Source organism: Thamnophis elegans, chromosome 14 (assembly GCF_009769535.1).
Source record: "Thamnophis elegans isolate rThaEle1 chromosome 14, rThaEle1.pri, whole genome shotgun sequence".
In the NCBI taxonomy this organism is placed as follows: domain Eukaryota; kingdom Metazoa; phylum Chordata; class Lepidosauria; order Squamata; family Colubridae; genus Thamnophis; species Thamnophis elegans.
The window spans coordinates 1225031-1244335 of record NC_045554.1 but is presented as its reverse complement, the minus strand read 5'-3'; the positions used below and the strand labels follow the sequence as shown (position 1 = coordinate 1244335).

Below are 19305 nucleotides of genomic sequence, written 5' to 3'. Positions count from 1 at the left end.
AGAATTTTTATTAACATTGCTGTTGCTTCCGATGCCTGAAAGTCAGCCTTAGGCAGCTGTCCTCGGTCCTTCAAGCCAGGTGGTCAGTTATTAGAAAGCATTGATACTCCAGAGGCCGAGGGTGGAGCTGTTCTCGGCTCTTGGTCCTCTTCGGTCTGGAGTCTCCAGCCTTGGCACCCCTGAGACTCGTGGGCTTCGGCTCCCAGGATTCCCCAACCAGCCACTCTGGGAGTTGAAGTCCACAGGTCTTAAAGTTGCCACGGTTGGACACCTGTCTATTAACCTGAGCTATTTCCTGGTGAACAAGGATGGAGCTTTGCCCCACGTGGGAAGCGGGAAGGTCCTTCTGCCCCAGGCAGGAGGGGAGGTTAGGTGGCATAATCAGTCCGGTTCTCTACCCCCCCCCTCTGAGGCGTCCTGCCAATAATCCCCATGTCTCTGCCTGCCAACCTCACCTTCCGTGATTTTATTGCCTGTTCTACCTGCACGACAAGGTAAGGTCGCCACCAAACACCAGCCCTCGCTTAGCCTCCGACAGAGGGAGCTTTCAGGGAAATCAAGCCTGGATTTCCCTCTTTGCTCTGTTCTACTCGGGAGGTGGAGATGCCGTTTTCCCTGCGGCTGTGATCTGAGTGCCTGCTGATCAGGAATGGGCTTTGGGATGTGAGAAGGTCCTTCCTTCCTTCCTGTCTTCCAGAGCAGAGAGCAAAGTTTGTCCCATTGGTGGCTTTGAAGCACCTCCTTGTGCGTCTCCTTTTGTTGATTGTGCGACTGCCGCCGGGGAGCCGAGAGAATTGTGTTGGGAGAAGGAGCCCCCCCCCCTTTCTCGTCTCGCGTACCTGCCTAGGTGAGTGAAGCAGAAGACCTAACCCCGCACGCCTCAACCTGGGCTGCTTGAAGATGCGTGGACTTCAACTCCCAGAATTCTGGCTGGCTGGGGAATTCCGGGAGCTGAAGTCCCCGTCCCCCCCCCCATCCTCAAGCGGCCACGGTGGGGAGTATTCTCCCACCATCCCTGGCAGGTCCTGGAAATGGCTCTGATCAGCACCTTACGGCCGGGGTAGGATTTGGTATCTCGGAATACATTCAGGCATTTCCGCTTGGCTCTTTGCAGAGAGCGGCCAGTTTTGGAATTCTGACTAAGCCAAGACGGGCATTTTGGCCTTCTGGTGTTTTGAACCTTCTCCCTCTGGGGCTTTGAAGTGGCCGCGTTGTGTCTCTTTGCCCAGCAGCCCAGCCTAGCTCAGCCTTTCCCGGCAGGGAATCCCCGGACCTTGAGCAAAAGCGGAATCTTCTACCCTGGGAACAGCTGGCTTGGTGGGAAGGTCGGCCGCCCCCCCCCCCCCCGGTCCCGTTTTTAGTTTTTAATGTTTTGGCTGGAGGGTTGTTTCTCACGGCCAGGGCCAGGTCAGCTGAGAAAGCAGAAGGAGCTTGTTGTTAGCTAGATCTGCTGCTTTGTTTTTATTCGGTTTTATTTTATTTCTTTCGGCCTCCCCCCTGAAGCCTTTCCTGCCAGGAGGTGGGAATAAAATGCGTAGGTGGCTTCTCCGAGCATCTGGGCGACTTTGATAGTAGACCCGTGGCCTTATCTGGTCCTTGCACCTGGCTGCATCTCCCCGGGAGCTCCACCAACACCGCAGTGGCCGACATCTGCGTCCCCCAAGGCTTGATATTCTTGGAACAGCCTGCAGACAGTTGAACAGGAGGGGGGGGGGTCTCTACGCATGCTCTTTCCTTTCCCTATAGATCTCCCCACCCCACCCCCCGCCCACCTCCTCCCCTTTGTTGGTTGGTTTGGTTGAACGAGGCTGATGCTCCAAGGGAAACACTCCGTTGTGCGAGTTGGGAGACCTCCGAAGGAGAACCCAAATCCCGGTTTTAGTGCTGTTAGTGTGAGGTTTCAGAGGAGCCTCCCCGGAAAAAGGATCCTGCCTTAGCCTGTCAATCATGCCCAAACTGTTGCTGAAACCTGGAATTGGCACAACTGGGGTGGCTGGTTTAGCTTTTTCCCAGGGGGTGTTGAACCCGCGTCACGAGCTAAGACTTTTTTTTTTTTATTTTGCTTTAAAATGCACCTGGGTTTTCTCTCCTAGCACCACCCGTTTCCTTCCAAGCACACACTTTAAAAATAAAAGTTCTGGCTGACTTTTTTTTGTGTTTTTTAAAATAAATAAATAAAAAATCTAATTGTTTTGTTACAAATAAAATAAGTGGCAATATTTTTTTTGGTAAAATTTTTCATAGGAAAAAAAGTGTGATTTGTAAACAAATTGTACAGTTCTGAAGTTTGGGATACATAAAATAACTGTACTTGAGTGGCAAATGGGGTTGGGGGGGAGGGAGAGATTATTTTCCGTACAGTGTATTTGGGGAGAAATCTTTTAATTCGGGTTGATTTAGGAAGAAATATAGTTCCCTGTCAAGGGTTTGATTTTTTTTTTCTTGTATAGAATGCTGCATTTAACTAAATAAAAGCTGAAAGCACCACTTGATTGACTTTCGGTGTTTGGAACGGTGTTTTTGTTTGTTTTTAATTGTGCGATGCTAGTTCAACACTTGTTTATGCTTTGAAAGTTTTCGATGGGTTTCTTATGCTAACCGTAATACTTAATTACCATAGTAAAAAAAATAATACAAGCAGAAGAGATTGGAAAGAATGAATGAAAAGTGGAAAAAAGAAAAATATTATAAAGGATCTAAGGCCTGTGACTTCCAACCTTCATCACAAGAAGTATTGACAAATTTAAAAGCTCTCCTTCGCCCCCCTTTAAGGTTAAACAGATCTCTCTTCATCCCACATCCTGGCGCTCACCTACAAGCGAATCTGTAAACCAACTTTTCAATCCTAAGAGTCAGCAAAACTTCCACAAAGGGTTTCCAAAACGTTGCGCACAAATGTTTTCGTCTTGATCAAGTAAACCGACTCCTTTTACTTCAAAACAGGCTCCTTCAATCAATCAAATGTTCTTGTAGGACTTGATTTCTCCTTTTTCTCGGAGAAGCCGAGATTTCTTCAGGGTTTTATGACAAGCTTCTTCATACATCGGATCAGGAAAGCATTTTCCATGACAAATTCCCTTGCCTTCTCATTGGCATTCCCCTTTTAAAATTGAAAACTTTGTCCAGTTTTCCTTCGTATATCCAGTAAAGTGTTGTTGTTTTTTTTCCCCGAATCCTTCTCTTAGCCTGCCGTTTGAAGTTTCACTTTCGGTACTTTCTCCTGCCTTGTCGAATAAAATTTTCCCAGCCCTCCTGGTTTTGCAACGGGCACCCAGGCAGTTTCCCTTTCGTGAAAGCTGGACCTTAAAACGGGCAAAAGCAGCCTTTGGGTTTTTGCATTTTTCTCTCAACCCACAAGGTGGTGCAGAATGCCAGGCTGAAGGCTGGAAAGGAAGCGAAGAATAGGACGATGTGCAACAGTGCAAATAAAAAAGAAACTTGGGAGCAGTTTTGATTTGCACACCCGGCGTTCCACTCTTAGTCCTAGGAAGCCTTAAGCTGCGACGGGGAAAATTGGAACGTTGGTCGGATGATGGCCCAGATTTGCAGGAGGCAATTTTTTGAACATGGCCATGAAACGTGGAAGGGGAAGAAGGCAAATCCTTTCTCCCCACTACTGCCAGACTCAGAGAGGGGGACTCTGGCATCCCACAGTGGCTGAGCCTCCAAATAACAGAGGGAGCAGATGAGGATCCTGCCCCTGTGACTAACACAATTAATTCTGCAGGAAAAACCAAAGCTGTCGCTATATTTAAACTTGCCAAGGAAAGTTTATTTACAGAACTATTTCTATTCTGCCTTTGCTCTCCAAACAGATGTCCCTTTCATCTTTTATCTTTGTTTGGGGAAGAGTACAGTATACCAATGTTTCACAACCTTCCCCTCAGTCCCTTCTATGGGGCTGGCCGCCTCTTAGAAATCGTTTCTTTAAAAGCTTGAAATTTTAACCTGGGCAGGCACATCCCATCCTTACATTTAGAGAGTCCCCAGTTTACTGTCTCCGTTCACCCTTTCCTGGCACATTTCTCCATCCTGGTGGGAGGAGGCACCTCGCCCACACAGGTGCCCTTCCCCACCTGGTGCCTGGTCTTCTGCCAACATTGATTGAGCCGAGGTGGCGCAGTGGTTAGAGTGCAGCACTGCAGGCTACTTCAGCTGACTGCAGTTCTGCAGTTCGGCTGTTCAAATCTCACCGGCTCAGGGTTGACTCAGCCTTCCATCCTTCTGAGGTGGGTAAAATAAGGACCCGGATTGTTGTTGGGGGCAATATGCTGACTCTGTAAACCGCTTAGAGAGGGCTGAAAGCCCTATGAAGCGGTATATAAGTCTAACTGCTATTGCTAACATGGCCTCTCTCCAAATTAGGCCTTGAAGGTGCCTGGCTGTTAGGGATGGCGTGGGTCTCCTCGGAATAAAGCCACGCATGGTTGGAAGGGGGCCCCTGTTCTTTTCGACAGGGGAGGCCCCCTGCTTTTCTCAGGCTGGCCCCCCCTCTCCCCGCCACTCTGCCCTGCTTACGCCAGGCACCCGTGCCCTGGGAAATCTTTGCCATCGCAAGCACAGAGGAGCGATTGTCAGCCAGCATCTCCCAGCTGCAGTGGAACAAACGGTTGCTTTGACACACGTGTAGCTGAAGCTACTGAGGCAGCGTCAACAGGCTGGACCTCTTAAGCCCCCTCAAAGCAGCATCGTTGGGGGGGGGGAGTTTGCCCCTTTCAGTGGCTCCTGAACTCAGTTTAAGGATAAGCAATCATAATAGAGCTGGGAGGGGCCTTGGAGGTCTTCTAGTCCATCCCGCTGCTCAAGCAGGAGACCCTATATCATTCCAGCCAGTCTCTTCTTAAAAACCTCCAGTGGTGGAGCACACACAACTTCTGGAGGCCAGTCGTTCCACTGGTTAATCGTCTTCTCTTGTTAGGAAGCTTCTCAATTCCAGGTTCCTTCTCTCCTCGACCAGTTTCCATCTGTTGTTTCTTGCCTTAATGGAAATAAAATAAACCCAGGATAGGTTTGTTCCTAAGGATGCCCGTAGAGATCTGGGCAGGAAAAATAAAGGTACGTGTCTCGGGGGGGGGGGCTGCGTGCCCACCTCCTCTTGCAAGGAGCAAGATGGTTGATGTGTCTCTCTCAACATCTGATGCCCAGCTGCAGCCACAGGAATGCTGCTCAGCTCCCATCTGCTCTCTCTGGCTGCAGAAACCATCCTGTTGTCCCGCCACACTCTGTTTCTCTGTTATTTCTTCGATAAATGTTCTGTATTCACGGGGGGCTCAGCCGGCCTGCCCTCCCACCAGGAGCCCCGTTGTAGGCCCCGTGAAAGGGTCCGTCTCCCACTGTATCCCTGCAGACACTACACGGGAACTCCCTAGTTCTCCTCCAGGAAAGCCCAACCGTGGCAGCTTTTAAGACCTGTGGGTGTTCAAAGTTGCAGCAGCACTGAACATTGACTTATGGCCAGTCCTCGTACTTATAACCATTGCAGCATCCTTACATGTGAATTCAGGTACTTCAGGCAACGGGATTTACAACGTGATGTGAGGCATCCCAGAGGACATCTTATCATTGGTGGTCTTTTCCCAATTAAGCACAATTGCTGCTGACAAATTTATTTATTTATTTATTTACTTATTAGACTTATATACCGCTTCATAGGGCTTTCAGCTCTCTCTAAGCGGTTTACAATTTTTTTAGCAAATTGAGTCAGCAACTTGCCCCCACAGTCCGGGTCCTCATTTCACCCACCTCGGGAGGATGGAAGGCTGAGTCGACCTTGAGCCGGTGAGATTTGAACCGCTGAACTGCAGATCACAGTCAGCTAAAGTGGCCTGCAGTACTGCACTCTAACCACTGCGCCACCTCGGCTCACAAATATCCTGGCTTACTGCTACTCTCTGTCCTTGTAGCTTGTTCACCTCCTTGGGTTCCTCTCCAGAAACGGCTACCCTGAGGTAGACTGCATGTGGACATGGAGGCTTCATTCAAGGGCATCAACTGGTCTCTCGAGGCCTGCAAATTTGCTGCTGGATTTCCTGCTTTGCGCCAGGACCCTTAGCTGGGCCCTTGATGCCTTGATGTGCTCCTAAGCAGCAAACACCCCCTCCCCACCCTGTTTCCTCCCACCCCCCCTTGCCCCACTCTGGTCCTCCGTCACAAACTCTGAGTAGCAGCCCTTCCCAGCAGGTCACTGTCCTCATGATACAGACACTCAAGGCCGCTTGTTCCCTTCCGCGGCGACTTCAATGCTGTGTCGACACTCTCCGAACTGCTGACTGGAGAGCCGGGTGGCGTTGAATCATACGCAAGAGGCTTGTTTTGTACCCAGAAACTGCACATCTGGTTGGGTGGGAGGTGGGTTCAAGAAAGGGAAATACTGGAAGTGAACAGACATTGGCCCGGCAGAAAAGACCGACGTGGGTTAACAAGAGCCGGAAGCAAACTGCAATCTCTCGGTGTTGCAACAGCGTCAAAATCTGGAAGGATGCATGCTCGCTTCGACATCTGTGGCATCGTCTCTGCCATTTGAAATGCGCTCCTTTAGGGGTGCAGATGTGTTGGCTGCTTGTCCTACCTTTGCCTGACTCCCAGCAAAGGGTTGTTGTTGTTGTTGTTTTGCATCACTGCGCGAGATGAGCCAAAGACAGACATACGAACACAACAAAACCTTTTTAAAACTCCTGTGCTTCCTGCTTCCTTGCCTGACATCCCGGCCCTCCGCGGTCTTTTCCCGCAGGAACGCCTTCTTCCCGTTCCAGATGAGGATCCCAAGATGGCCTTGATTTTGCTTGCGCAACCAGCAGCCGGCTGGATCTCCCGCCGCCGAAGCATGTTGTTGTCGTCGAACTGGTTGTCTGTAGATCTGGCCCAGTGAATGAATCATCCCTTCCGAGCAGCTCGTTAGCTGCTCGGTTAATTGCGAACAGCCCTTGTTTTTTGACGGGACTTGGGGAGGGGGATTTGGCAGAGATCCGAGGGGAGCCTTATATGAGGGGGTGGGTGACAATGTCACCTTTAGGACCTGTGGATTTTAATTCCTAGAATCCTGGGAGTTGAAGTCCAAAGGTGGTAAAATTGCAATAGCTGCCTACTCCTGCCTTATGTGGTACCCTAGACCAGTGTTTCTCAACCTTGGCCACTTGAAGATGTCTGGCTGGGGAATTCTGGGAGTTGAAGTCCAGACATCTTCAAGTGGCCAAGGTTGAGAAACACTGCCCTAGACCCCCCGTTTCCCCTGTTAAAGTCCTCGGTCTTTGGGTGCGAAAGGCAAGCCGAAGACTACAACAACAAACCACACCCCACAGCACAAAACCACACATCCAGCTCTTCCTTTTCCATCCTGCCAAATAAAACCAAGCCGGCTTATCTTGAAATATCAAATAAAGAGCCCAACTCACATTCCGGGCAAGGCCTCCTTTAACCCTGATGGGACAGAAGGTAGGGACTTTCATGTTCCAGATTTTCTGGAGTGGAGGCGGATCTTCAGGCCTCCTCCAGGCACACGAAGCTGCCTGTTAATGAATCCAGATGTTGTTTGGACCAAGTCACCCCCAGTCTTGTCAACTCTCTCCCCGGCGCCACTCGGCCCTGGCGTGCCAGAGACACCAGTTGTGTTTGCCCAACTCACCAAGCCATTCTTTTGACCACGGTTTATTGAACCCAGCACAGTTAGCAGGATTCACACAGCCTGCTAAGCCAGAAGTAAAACCTGGTTGGAAGCTCAGGGTGTTGTGTGACCTCAGCCCTAAAGGTGGGATGCTTTCTTGGACTGCTGCAGAAATCAAAGAAGATAAATGATATTTTGGTATCTGATGCTTGCTACTTTCTTCATAGAGTCAGTTTGCAGCCAGCCTGCCTCTCTTTCCTCCTCCTCAAGCATGTGTGAAACAATTCTCCCTGGTTTTCCAGCAATCACCTCCGTCCCAGGTAAGCCAAGACACCATCCTGTTCTAGACCTTTGACTACAATAACTTACACTGCTTACAAAGTGGATCCTGCGAAGAGCCCCTTTTATTGCTAAAGCCTCCCCTGTAATTTACTCGGCTTACAAAGAGATGATTTACACCAGGTGTAGATGCGGGCCTGTTGGAAAGAACCGAGCACCAGATGCTCCCTTGTCTGCAAAGGCAAATGTTCCTAATTATACTTTTTCCACTGCAGTGCAATTTAAATCCCTTGGAACGGTGGCTCTGCTAGAGAGGGAAGCCACGACAGCAATGTTTGGAAAAGCAGAGCCGCTTCCACAACCCGGGAATCTCATCCTTGGTTTAGTGAATCCAGGATAGAAGATGGTCAGTTGAGGAGACTGAAAGAATGTGGAAATACTGTTGGGAACAAGAGGAAGAAATCTGGTTCAGCAGCTGTGCAACGTGACAGCATCTGGAAAATAGTGGTAGATGTGAGATGAAGCTTAACGATAGTGGGTCAAAAGTTTGGAAAGCTAAAGTCACATAATGGTTATATTTACAAATGACTCGATACTCCAGCATTTCACAAACAGATTGTGTGACATGCTCATTAGATATTCTGGGTCTTACCAAGCTTGCCCAAAGTATGAAACCACGATGGCCACTTGGAAAACTGGCCCTCTAATTTATTATTTATATTTATTTGTATTTCTAAATGTCCATCTCTCTCTCTCTCAAAAGAGGGGCCCTTTAAATTAGACATTCACTTGCCAAATTCCTCCAAGCTTGCTCATCTTCAGGAGCCTTGAAAGCACAAAGAGGCAGAAAAGATATTTAATAAAAACCTTCCGCTTCTAACCAGAGGGGAAAAAAAGTGGGAGGGGGGAAGGATCATCATCAGTGTTTGCAGTCACAGATCACATGGGAAGGAAAAACGAAATGCCTACAGGTTCCGTGGGGAAAGAAAATCAGCTGGTGTCAAGGCGTGGGGGATTAATCAAAGGAAATTGCCCCTGGCTGAACCTGTTTTCCACTTGTGGCCAAGATCCTTTAAAGGTAAACTCTGGTTGGTTTGAAGGAAAACTGGCTGGCCCAGCCAAAAAAATGAATCCAGCTAGTTAAATGAAGACAACAAGGGACAGCTGCCAATTCATTACGCTGATGTGTTTCCTCTGGAAAGCTAAAGCAGAATTGGTTGTCCAGCCCAGCATGAAACTTGGGTAGCCAAGAATGGCCGATCCCCTCCCGCTTTCTCACCCTCTAGAAACATACCAGATTAGAGGCAGTTTTACTTTTTAGGCCCCTAAACATCTACATGTCGGAATAAGAGAGACTGAATCCTGCGCGTTTCACTTTAGCTGGATGGTTTTTGAGTGCCTCTCCAACTTGCTAGTTTGACAGGAGACGTGTGGTGCGGTGCCAGAACGAAACCAGCCCACATTATGACTAAGTGCTCCGTGGGAATTGGAGGATGGAGGCTGCAGCCATGTTTGAGATGTTACTGGAAGTTCCTACACATTCTTGGCTCCCACGTAGAAGCCTTTTAATTTTGCCACATTCCTTTTTCCTTACAGCGTAATGATGCTCCCAGTACTTGTAAATAGGCACTGGAACTTATTGGGAAATTTTTAAAAAAGGACTACAGGGTGCAGTCTTGGTGGACTTCAACTCCCAGAATTCCCCAGCCAGCAAGGGGAGTTCTGGGAGTTGAAGTCCATCCATCTTAAAGATGCCAAGATTGAAAAATTCTGGACAAAAGAGACTTATAATATCCGGAGTGGATCTGCCCAAAAAGGAATTTATGTCCCATCTATACACTTAATACACACAAACCTTTGACCTCCGAGGTCCCTTCCAACCCAGATGTTGGAAGGCATCCATCCAGATGTGCAGCTGGCAAAGGGAGGGGGAGAGAAGCAACTTTGCTGCTGGAGAATTCTGGGAGTTGAAGTCCACAAGTCTTAAAAGTTACCAGGTTTGAAGACCTCTGGGCTAGATGGATGTTCCCTAGTTGGGCCATGATGAAACCTCTGCAAGGAAACCCACCTAAGCTCGAGACCACCAAGGACCACCACCCCCAGTCCTTCCTTCTCCTTCTCTTCCTCCTCCTCCTCTTCCTCCTCTCTTCTAACACCGATGATGTCGCCTTGTTGGGCCATGAGACGTCTGCAAGGAAACCCCCGGAGCACAGAGAGCACCAAGGAGACCGCACAGCCCTCCTCTTCCACTCTACAACCCCCCCTCCCTCCTAGCACTGACGATGATGCCCAGTTGGGTCACGAAACGTCTGCAAGCAAAGCAACCCACCCCCCCATTGAGAGCGCACCAAGGACCCCTCGGACCAGCCCCGCGCTCCGAAGAGCCTCCTTTCTCAGGACTACATTTCCCGGCAGGCGGCGGGAGCGCAGCAGTGCAAGGCACAGCTGGAAAGGAGGGGCGGGGCGGGATCACCTCCCTCCTCCTCCTCCTCCTCCTCCTCCCCCTCCCCTCCCCGCCCGTCTGCTCCTCGCGCTCGTCGGCAGCCTATTGTCTGGCCGGGGTCTCGGCTCCCGCGGGACGCGCTGATTGGCTGGGACCGGCCCCCCTCGCTCCCCCCCGCCCCTCCCCAGCGGCAGGAGCCCCCCGCCCAGCCGCCGCCGCCGCCGCCGCCGCTCCTTTTTCTGCTGCTCCCGCCACCGGGGCGCATCTGCGCTCCTCGCCCTGCTGGATGCGGAGGGCGCCGCCGCCGCCGCCGCTGCTGCATGGGGGAAGCGCCGCCGCGCCCCCCGCCTGGCCGCCTCGCCCCGCGCCCCCCGCGCCCCTCGGCAAGATGATGAAGTTTCGCTTCCGCCGCCAGGGCCACGACCCCCAGCGGGAGAAGCTCAAGCAGGACATCTACGCCTTCAACAAGGTGGGCACCCCCCGACCCATCAGCCCCGGCCAGCCCCGCCGCGCTCCTCCGCGGCCCCAGCATCCCCTGCCGGCCCGGGGAAGCGGAGGGGAGGGGGTCCCCGCGCCTCTGGGTGGGTGGGTGGGGGGCGCCTGGTTGAAGCAGGCGGGCAGTGGAGGAGGGAGGGAGGGAGGGGAGGGGGCGACGGCTCTTGGTCGGCGTGAGGGGTCCTGGGGCTGGAATTGGGGACGGGGGCGGGAGATGGGACGCGCTCCAAGGCGGGCGGCTTCCCTCCGCCTTCGGGGCTTGGGGGGAAAATGGGGAGGGGGCGAGAGAAGCCGGGCCTTTTCTTGGCTGTGGGATTTGCTCTCTTTGGCGCGAGGGGCTTGGTGGCTGGGGGGGGGGAGAGAGCTGAACTAGCCCACCCTTCCCCCCCTAAAAGGGGAGGGGGAGGCAGTTTTTAAATGCTGCGTCTCCAGGAAGAAAGGGGTGCTGGGGAGAAGACCCCCCCCACTGCCCCTTTTGCATGTGCTTGTTTCCCCCCCCCAATTGTTTGCATCTGGGGCTGCTCCTCCCTCCCTCCCTCCCTCCTTGCAGGGGTGAGAGCCCAAGGGAGGGGGCGCCGAGAGAGGCAGGGTCCTTTCAGGGTGGGTGGGGGGCTTAAAAGGAAAGGAAAGGAGGGCCGGGCATGGGGGCTTCGGGGAGGGGGGCACAGCCTGAGGAGGCAGCAGCTACATGCCTCTCCACGGGAGGGGGGAACTCCCCCAGCCTAGATGGGCTTTGTGTTCCTGGCATAGCCCATCCATGAAGCTTGGGAGGACCGCCAATGTGTGCTGTTGTGTGTCTCTGTGTTTGTGTAGCTGTCTTCTTCCCTTCTCCTTCTCCCCTTCCCTCCCTTCCCACGCGCTCTCGCTCCCAGCAAAGGTGTCTCTCTCCTCCTTTCTCTCTTCTCCTCCTCCTCGTCCAGGGAGGGGTGGCTTGGGACCTCCTTCCTTTGCTAAAGAGCAACTTTTACCGGCTCTCTCACCCCAAAAGCCAGCATCCATCTGACTCTGGGCTGAGAAAGGAACAGACCCAGCATCTCCCCCCCCCCTCCCACCCACCCCAGCTTCCAACCCCGCCCCCCTTTCACATGCACACACAGACACACACAAAACACACTATTGCACAAACCACGCTATTGCTGCTTTCCAGGAGTGGCTTCTCTGGAGCTTCCCTGCTCTTTCCAGCCCCTTTGGTCCAGAGGGGGAGGCCGGCTGTCCATTGTGAGGAGGCTGTGGAGTTCGCCTCCCCCCCCCCTTCCCTCGGCCATCTGCAGCCCTCCCGCCCCTTCCCCACCCTCCTTTTCAGCCCCTTCCCCCTTTGAGTGAATGGAAGCAATAAAAAAAACCCTGCAACTGTAGGATCTGTCTTAAAAGGTGCTTGGGGATGTTTGGCCTGGGTGGGGAGATGCTTCTCTGCCCCCAAATAGCTCATCCCTCCTCCTCTTCCTCCTCCTCCTCTTCCTCCTCCTCTGTAGAGTTTTAAAGCTTTCTTTTTTTATTTTGGTTGCAAGACGGTGTTTTGTCTTCGGCTTATTCGTGCCAACCAATTGGGACTGGTGAGGCACTTGGAAATGTCAAAAAAAAAAAAAAGTTGTACCAAGAAGAGCAGCTTCTGTTCACCCCCCCACCCCTCCCCCAGCCACAATAGTTTGGCCACTTTTGTCCAGAATTTGGAGCATTTCGGGAGGAGTGTGGGGGGAGGCTGGAAAGCACCCGTCCCCTTTTGAACTCCCTCCTGTTTGTTGCAAAGCCTCTGTTTTTGCAAAGGGTGGGTGCGCTTGCTGGAGGCTTGGGAGAGAGCCCCCTCCCGCATTTAGCCTCCCCTGATTGTGGTGGGCTTCAGAGCGCCTGGAGAGTTGGCCAGAGCTAGTTTCAGGAGGCTAAATGGCCCCAGTTGGCACCTTCAGGGATCAGCCAGGATTCCTGGTTTGTCACTTGAACCGCTCTTCTGGTGTGAAGAGGAAAGCCAGGCTGCCTGGGCCAAGATTTCGGTTAGGGGTGGAGGGGAGGACATTAGATAATACACTGCCTGGGCTGGGTTCAAAACTTGATAGCCCAAAAGATTTATTTCCATTGCTTGCTGGTTTTTCCCCCCCTCCTCTTAATAGTTCCACCCACTTTACAGTCTTCCTTTTTCCCATTCTTTACTTTTATTCTCTTTCGTGCTCTCCAATAACACTCTGGTGGCCTCTTGGAAGAAGCCTTCCAAGGTCTGCGTTGTTGGGGAGGGGGGAACGAAATCCAAGCGGTCTCTTGGATACCTCGGCTGCTGTGTTTGCGCCTGGCAAACATCCTGCTTCGCTTTGGGTCAAATTCGGGGCTATCCAAAATAGGGGCTGCATGAAGCCCACCCACCCCTCTTGGGAATGGCCGGCTGGTGTCCCTCCTCTCCACCCCCACCCCAGTAACGTTGCTTGAGGGACATTGTGATTTCATCTCTGTTTTCCTCGAGAGAAACCGAGTTAGGCCCAGTGGTGGGTTTCAAATAATTCACCAACCCTCGTGATTTCTTCCCACAACCAGTTCACCAAACTGCTCGGAAAGTTAACAGCCGGTTCAGCCAGTGCGAACTGGCTGAATCCCACCACTGGTTAGGCCTAAGCCTTGACACGGCTCCCGTGCAGGCCAGGAAACTGAAAACTGGAGGTCACCCCCCCCCCCCCAAATCTGGGATCTGATTCCATTCTTCCCTCATCCCTCCTGCTGCTTTTTTCCTTGGTGCAGGACGATACACTCTGTGAGCCAGTTGTGCTTCCATGCAGATGTGCATTTTATTTCTCTGCATTTCAATCGTGTCCTTCCTCCTGGTGTGCTCTCTGGACTTGTCTCTTTCCTTTCTCTCCCCCCTGTTGGGAATCCTCACAACGTCCCTGCGGGGTAGGCTGTGGCAGCAGCAACCCCCACAGTTCCAACATCACCCATCCCAGCATTGCTTCAGTGGGGAAACTGGTGGGCAGCCTATAAATTTAACAAACAATAAACAACGGGTGAGATTTGGGACGGAGGAGGAGTTGAGCTCAGGGCTGGCTGGGGTCGCCTCGCCCGGAATGCATAATTGGGGAGGGAGGGAGGGAGGGGAGGGCGGGTTCCAAATTATATTTGCACCCCAAGACACCTGTGTGCAGTGCAATCTCAAGGGGAGGCTGGCGTGCGTCTCCCTTGCAGGGCCAAAAAAATGAAATAATCTGCCAGCCGAGTTTCCCATCTTGGGGGAAGATTTCGAGCCCCCCCCCCGCCCTCTCCCCGCCCTGCATTGGCAAAGCAGAGACGCCCCTTCCGGTGTCTCTGCGTGTTGCAACACGGGACGGGGTGGAAAAGGTTGGGGATTTGCCCGAGAGCCTCTGCGTGGCAGCAGCCAATACGAAGAATCGGGAAGCGGCGTGACTGATCCTGTTCCTTGGAAGGATCGTTTTGAACTCTCCCAGGCAGCCTGTTGATCTCAGCCCAGCTCGCTCTGTGATCCCACCGGCGGCACGTGGGGCTTGGGCAAACACCGCAGGCGCACGGCCCCTTCGCGGGTCACCAAAGGCTCCCCTGGCTGGTGCCTTCCTGGATGAGAGGATGGCCATGTGCCCTGGAAGCACCTGGAAGCTGAACCCACCCCGGGCTGGGTTCAGCAACCCATGGTTCCCAGCTAAACGGGGACTGGGTGGCTTGGGGTTCAGCGGGTGACGGGGAAATCCAGGCAGCGTTAAGGCACCGCAGGGAATCCTCGACTTACGACCGCATTTTCGTTGCTATTCCGTAGAGTTGCGCCCGATGTGACAACCTGTTTTACCACGCTGCTACGGGAGCCGTTGCTGTCGTTAAGCAAGTCTGGCTTCCCCCATTGAGTGCTTGGTGGTGGTTGGGTGGGACAGTCGCGAATGGCCGGCGGTGACCCTTTGGCCACTCCAACCGTCCGGCCGTTTGCCAGGCGCCTGGATTTTGACCAGGTGATCCTGGCTATGCCGCCAACTTCAAAGGCTGATTGCGAATGAGCTTTTTCAGTCCTTTTGTAACTCTGAATGGTTGCTAAATGTTGGTTAGTTGAGGATTGCTGGTTTTCTTTTTCAAGTTGTATCTGAAAAGGTTAACTGGCAGCAACTGGACCAAAACTTACTAAAGTGAGAGGTTTTCCATGCCCCTCCAAGGAGCATCTTCGTGGAATGTTGGTTAGGGAAAGAGTCCGAGAGTCGTTTGAATGTACTAACTCTTCCCACAGTGACTGCAAGGGTTTCTCCCCCCCCCCCCAAATCTTTTAGATATTTGTGTGGCCCGGGTGATTGAGTCTCCCTTTACACGCAGGCAGCCAGTTGTATCGGCTGAGGACTTTTCGGCTGTTGACCTGAGATTAGTTTATTTTGTGATGCCGAATATTGACTAACAGTCCTGGTTGACTTTCTTCGGAAGCCGATCGGCTACCTTTAGCAAAGTTGATTTTTTAAAATGATGCTTGTCCCCTCCACATGCAGACTTCGGGGGACTCAAGCCCCTAGTCCTCATGGTTGCAAAAAAAAAGCAAGGCTATGCCGCCGATTCCCCGTTTTCTTTCCTCTCTGGAGGAAAGTTGAAAACTGAGCAGCCCGACTGCCACAGTGGTGCCGAGCAGATGGCGAACGTGTGAGGCCTTTCCTCGGCTGTGCTGTTCCTGGTGTATCCATGGAGCTCATAGCAGAAGGGAGACGTCAGACTTTTAATCGCTCCCCCGTCCAGAAGACGATCCAAAGATTTCTCCTGCCAGGTGTGCGAGGCCTCGAGTAGGATTAGCCAGGAGACGTAGTGCTATGCGCAGGCTCCGTGGGAAGATCTGGGTGTGACCTGGGTGTGTGTGGGTGGGTGTTACTAAATTTATGTCCGGGATGCCCACTGGACGCAGCTAAAAGGTTTCGCAACTCCGGGTCTGCTTGAGGAGATGCTGGGGGAGAAGAGGGCATCTTCTCCTGTCCCAGTTTTCCTTTTAAAAAAGAGAAAAAAAAGTCTTTGGGAATGAATATCCCAGAATAAGAATGTTCCTCCTTCTCCCCTCTCCGTCTTTCCCAAACTTGGTGACTTTAAGACGGGTGGACTTCAACTCCCAGAATCCCCCAGCCGTTTAAGATGGGTGGACTTCAACTCCCAGAATCCCCCAGCCGTTTTAAGACGGGTGGACTTCAACTCCCAGAATCCCCCAGCCGTTTTAAGACGGGTGGACTTCAACTCCCAGAATCCCCCAGCCGTTTTAAGACGGGTGGACTTCAACTCCCAGAATCCCCCAGCCGTTTTAAGACGGGTGGACTTCAACTCCCAGAATCCCCCAGCCGTTTTAAGACGGGTGGACTTCAACTCCCAGAATCCCCCAGCCGTTTTAAGACGGGTGGACTTCAACTCCCAGAATCCCCCAGCCATTTAAGATGGGTGGACTTCAATTCCCAGAATCCCCCAGCCAGCTGGAACTGGGTGGGGGGGGCATTGCAAATGCAAGGCTGGTTCCCTCTTTGGAAAGTGGGGGCATATTCCTGGGTGGGAGGGGCAACCGATCTCAATCTGAGCGTTTGCAGTGAATTCCTGCCTGCAAAGAGTTTTCGGACACAGGTTTCCCACGCTTGCCAGGCGACTGAAAACACAGGTGCAGGTTTTGTGGGAGGTTCCGTGCGGGCAGCATGCCAGGCAGAGGGCAGATTCATGGCCAAGGAGGGGCAGAGCTCGGCTGCTCTCCGTTGTGGTGCGTGTGTGCGTGCGTGCCAGGGGCTGCCTTGAGTCCTCCAGTGGAGCCCTTGTGGGCAAGGAGTCTCTTTCCTTGGGTGGTTGAGAAGGTCCCTCTGCACAAAGACCATTCCCTTGGTGGAGAGGAGCGTTTTGGAGCTCCCCGTTTTCTTGAGGACCAGATGCTTTCTGTCTCTGATGGGGGGCTCTGATGCTGGACTGGCTGTGTGTGGCTTTCCAGATGTTGCTCCATGATCACCACTCCCTGCCTTCCTTTCCGTTGGGGCTGTTGGTGGGGACAACTGTAGAGCCAGAACATCTGGAGATGTCCGATTCCGCCGCCGAGGTGGCCTCTTTCTGGCCTTTTCCTACAGGCTGTGCGAGGGCTGGTGAGGGGCAAGGGGGAAGGGATCTTGACATGAGCAAACTTGGCCGGTGGGGGGGGGGAGTCCAGCAACGGGGGGCCGTTTAGCTGACTGGACATGGGAAGGGGCCACTGGAAGGCTCCCTCCAAGGGTGGAGAGCTTGAATTGAGTCCAGAATGTAGGAGGACGTCTTCTCTGAAGGAAGGCAGTTCTCCTTCTGAACTGGTGCCAGTCTGACCAGGAAGTTGCTCTTCACCCATTCTGGAGGTGCTGAAGGTCCTCCTAAGATCTTATCTGCAGCCCCATCATCTTCCCTGCTCATCATCAAGGCGGGATCTGGAAGGGAAACATGCACTGGGGGTTGCACTCTTGACTCAACCCACGCTTGACTGTGAGGCTCCCAGCGTGGCTGGCTGGCAGGCAGGCGTATCTCCGATGTGGCAATGAAGGTTGGCACGACTTCCCCTATCTGGCCTTCGCCACCCACTTGGCTGCCTCTTTGCTCCCCAGTCCCGAGAGGGAAGTGTTGAAGCCGGCCTGGCCACTGCAGAGACCCGCATGGATGCCTCTGGCCTATTTCCTGCAGCTGCAGAACTATAGAAGAATCTTCTTTTTTCGATGATAATTTTTTTTAATTTTAAAACACATAAGCACATCAAACAGAAACAAACACATGACTTAAAAACAACATAGGAACAATAAGTTTCCATCGTATATCATACCGCAGTTCCGAATCGGTTTCTTTGCAGTTAGTGTTTTCCCTTCTATACATTTCTATCTTTCATTCATAATCTCCTTATTCGTTATCCATTTTTATGTACTATTCTATATTTACTTATACTTAGCTACTTATGACCAAATATTATTTACCTATATTATGCTTTATATTTTTACTGTCATTTATTCTCTTACATACAGATTATGGATATACATTCACATAGTTATTCTTTTTCTTTGCCATTCTTATATTATTATTATTCCATTTAAAAGGTTATAAGGTATAGTTTGGAATGCTTTGTTTACCAGCCTTCGCACCTGCTAAGACACCACCTTGTTTTCTCTTTCTTTTCTTTTCTCCCTCCCTTCCTTCTCTACTTCCTTCCTCATCTCCTTTCCCTTCCTTCTTCCTGTACCCTTTTCCTACTCCCGCTCTTCCTCTTCCCCTTCCTACCCTCTCTCCTCCTCCTTTCCATCCTCCTCTCCTTACCTCTTTCTTTTCACCCTCTCTCCCTTCTCTACTTTCTTCCTCCCTCCTCTCCTTCTCTTTCTCTCCCTCCCACCCACCTCTCCTTACCTCTTTCTTCTTCCCCTACCTCTCCTCCACATCTCACCTTATTTTCTCTTTCTTTTCTCCCTCCCTTCCTTCTCTACTTCCTTCCTTCCTCGTCTCCATCCCCTTCTTCCTTCCCTTACCTCTTCCCTACTCCTACCCTTTTTCTTCTCCTTCCTACCTTCTCTCCTTCTCTTTCTTTCTCTTCCTCCCTCCTCACTATAGAAGAATCTTCTATTCTTCTGCCCCGCGCTCCCAAGCGTTGTCTCTCTTTCCTGCTCTTAGATTTTGCTTCAGGATGCAGAGTCTTGTTGGCGCAATTCCTGGCTTGCAGGAAGCACCTTAGTCGGCTACAGTCCTCTCCGCACCTTTGCAGGAAAATGCAGTGCACCTTTTGCCACGTTGCAAGGTGATTGGCTGTGCGCTGCACTGTCTCCTCGCACTTCTCCCCTGCAGGGACCGAAACGCCGACGGGGTGAACCTTGCACAGCCAAGGGGTTTTTGATGTCTTCTTAATAGACCGGCTTCTGAAAAAGACCAGGTTGCGAGGAAGGAGAAAGAAAAACAGCCTTTCTTGCAAGCTCTGGTAGCTCTCCCTTGGCTGTGGTCCCTTTTAAAACCCACCTGCACGAGGATCAGAACAAGGTCCATACTGGTCCATTGAATTGAATTCTTATTTTAATGGCTTGGGATTCTCGGTTAGACATTTGCCTCGGAGTTCTAGGACTAGGCCAGGCGGAGGTCTCTGGAGAGCCCCCTTGGCACTTCAGGGGTGGGTGTTGTGCATTGGATGGTGAATATTATGGGAAATGGGCCGTCCCTAGAAGGCCTGGGCCGAAGGGACTTCAGGAAGTTTTGCTGAGTTTTAGGGGAAGGGAGCGAGGGAGGGAAGAGATGGGAGGAAGGGCAGGGGAGTGGATGGATGGATTGAAGAAAAAAGAAGAGTGGGTGAATGAAAGGAAGGAAGGAAGAAGAGGGAGGGAAGAAGGGAGGGAGAAGGAAGGAAGGAAAGGAGATGGGAGGAAGGGGAGTGGATGGATAGAAAAAAAGTGGATGGATGAAAGGAAGGAAGAAGGAAGGGAGGGGAAAGGAAGGGAGGGAAGGAGATGGGAGGAAGGGGAGTGGATGGATGGATGGATTGAAGAAAAAAGAAGAGTGGATGAAAGGAAGGAAGGAAGAAGAGGGAAGGAAG

General features: G+C 52.0%; 1 protein-coding gene across 2 annotated transcripts in view; it reads left to right on the top strand.

Moving 5' to 3' along the window:
• Nucleotides 1-10393: 10393 nt before the first annotated feature.
• The window catches only part of LLGL1 (LLGL scribble cell polarity complex component 1), a 42912-nt gene continuing 34000 nt past the window's right edge, over nt 10394-19305 (top strand). For both annotated transcript variants that reach the window (XM_032230850.1, XM_032230849.1), the window contains exon 1: nt 10394-10791. In XM_032230850.1, the coding sequence (XP_032086741.1) occupies nt 10609-10791 (183 nt within the window). In that variant the 5' untranslated portion in view covers nt 10394-10608. The remainder of the gene's footprint in view (nt 10792-19305) is intronic.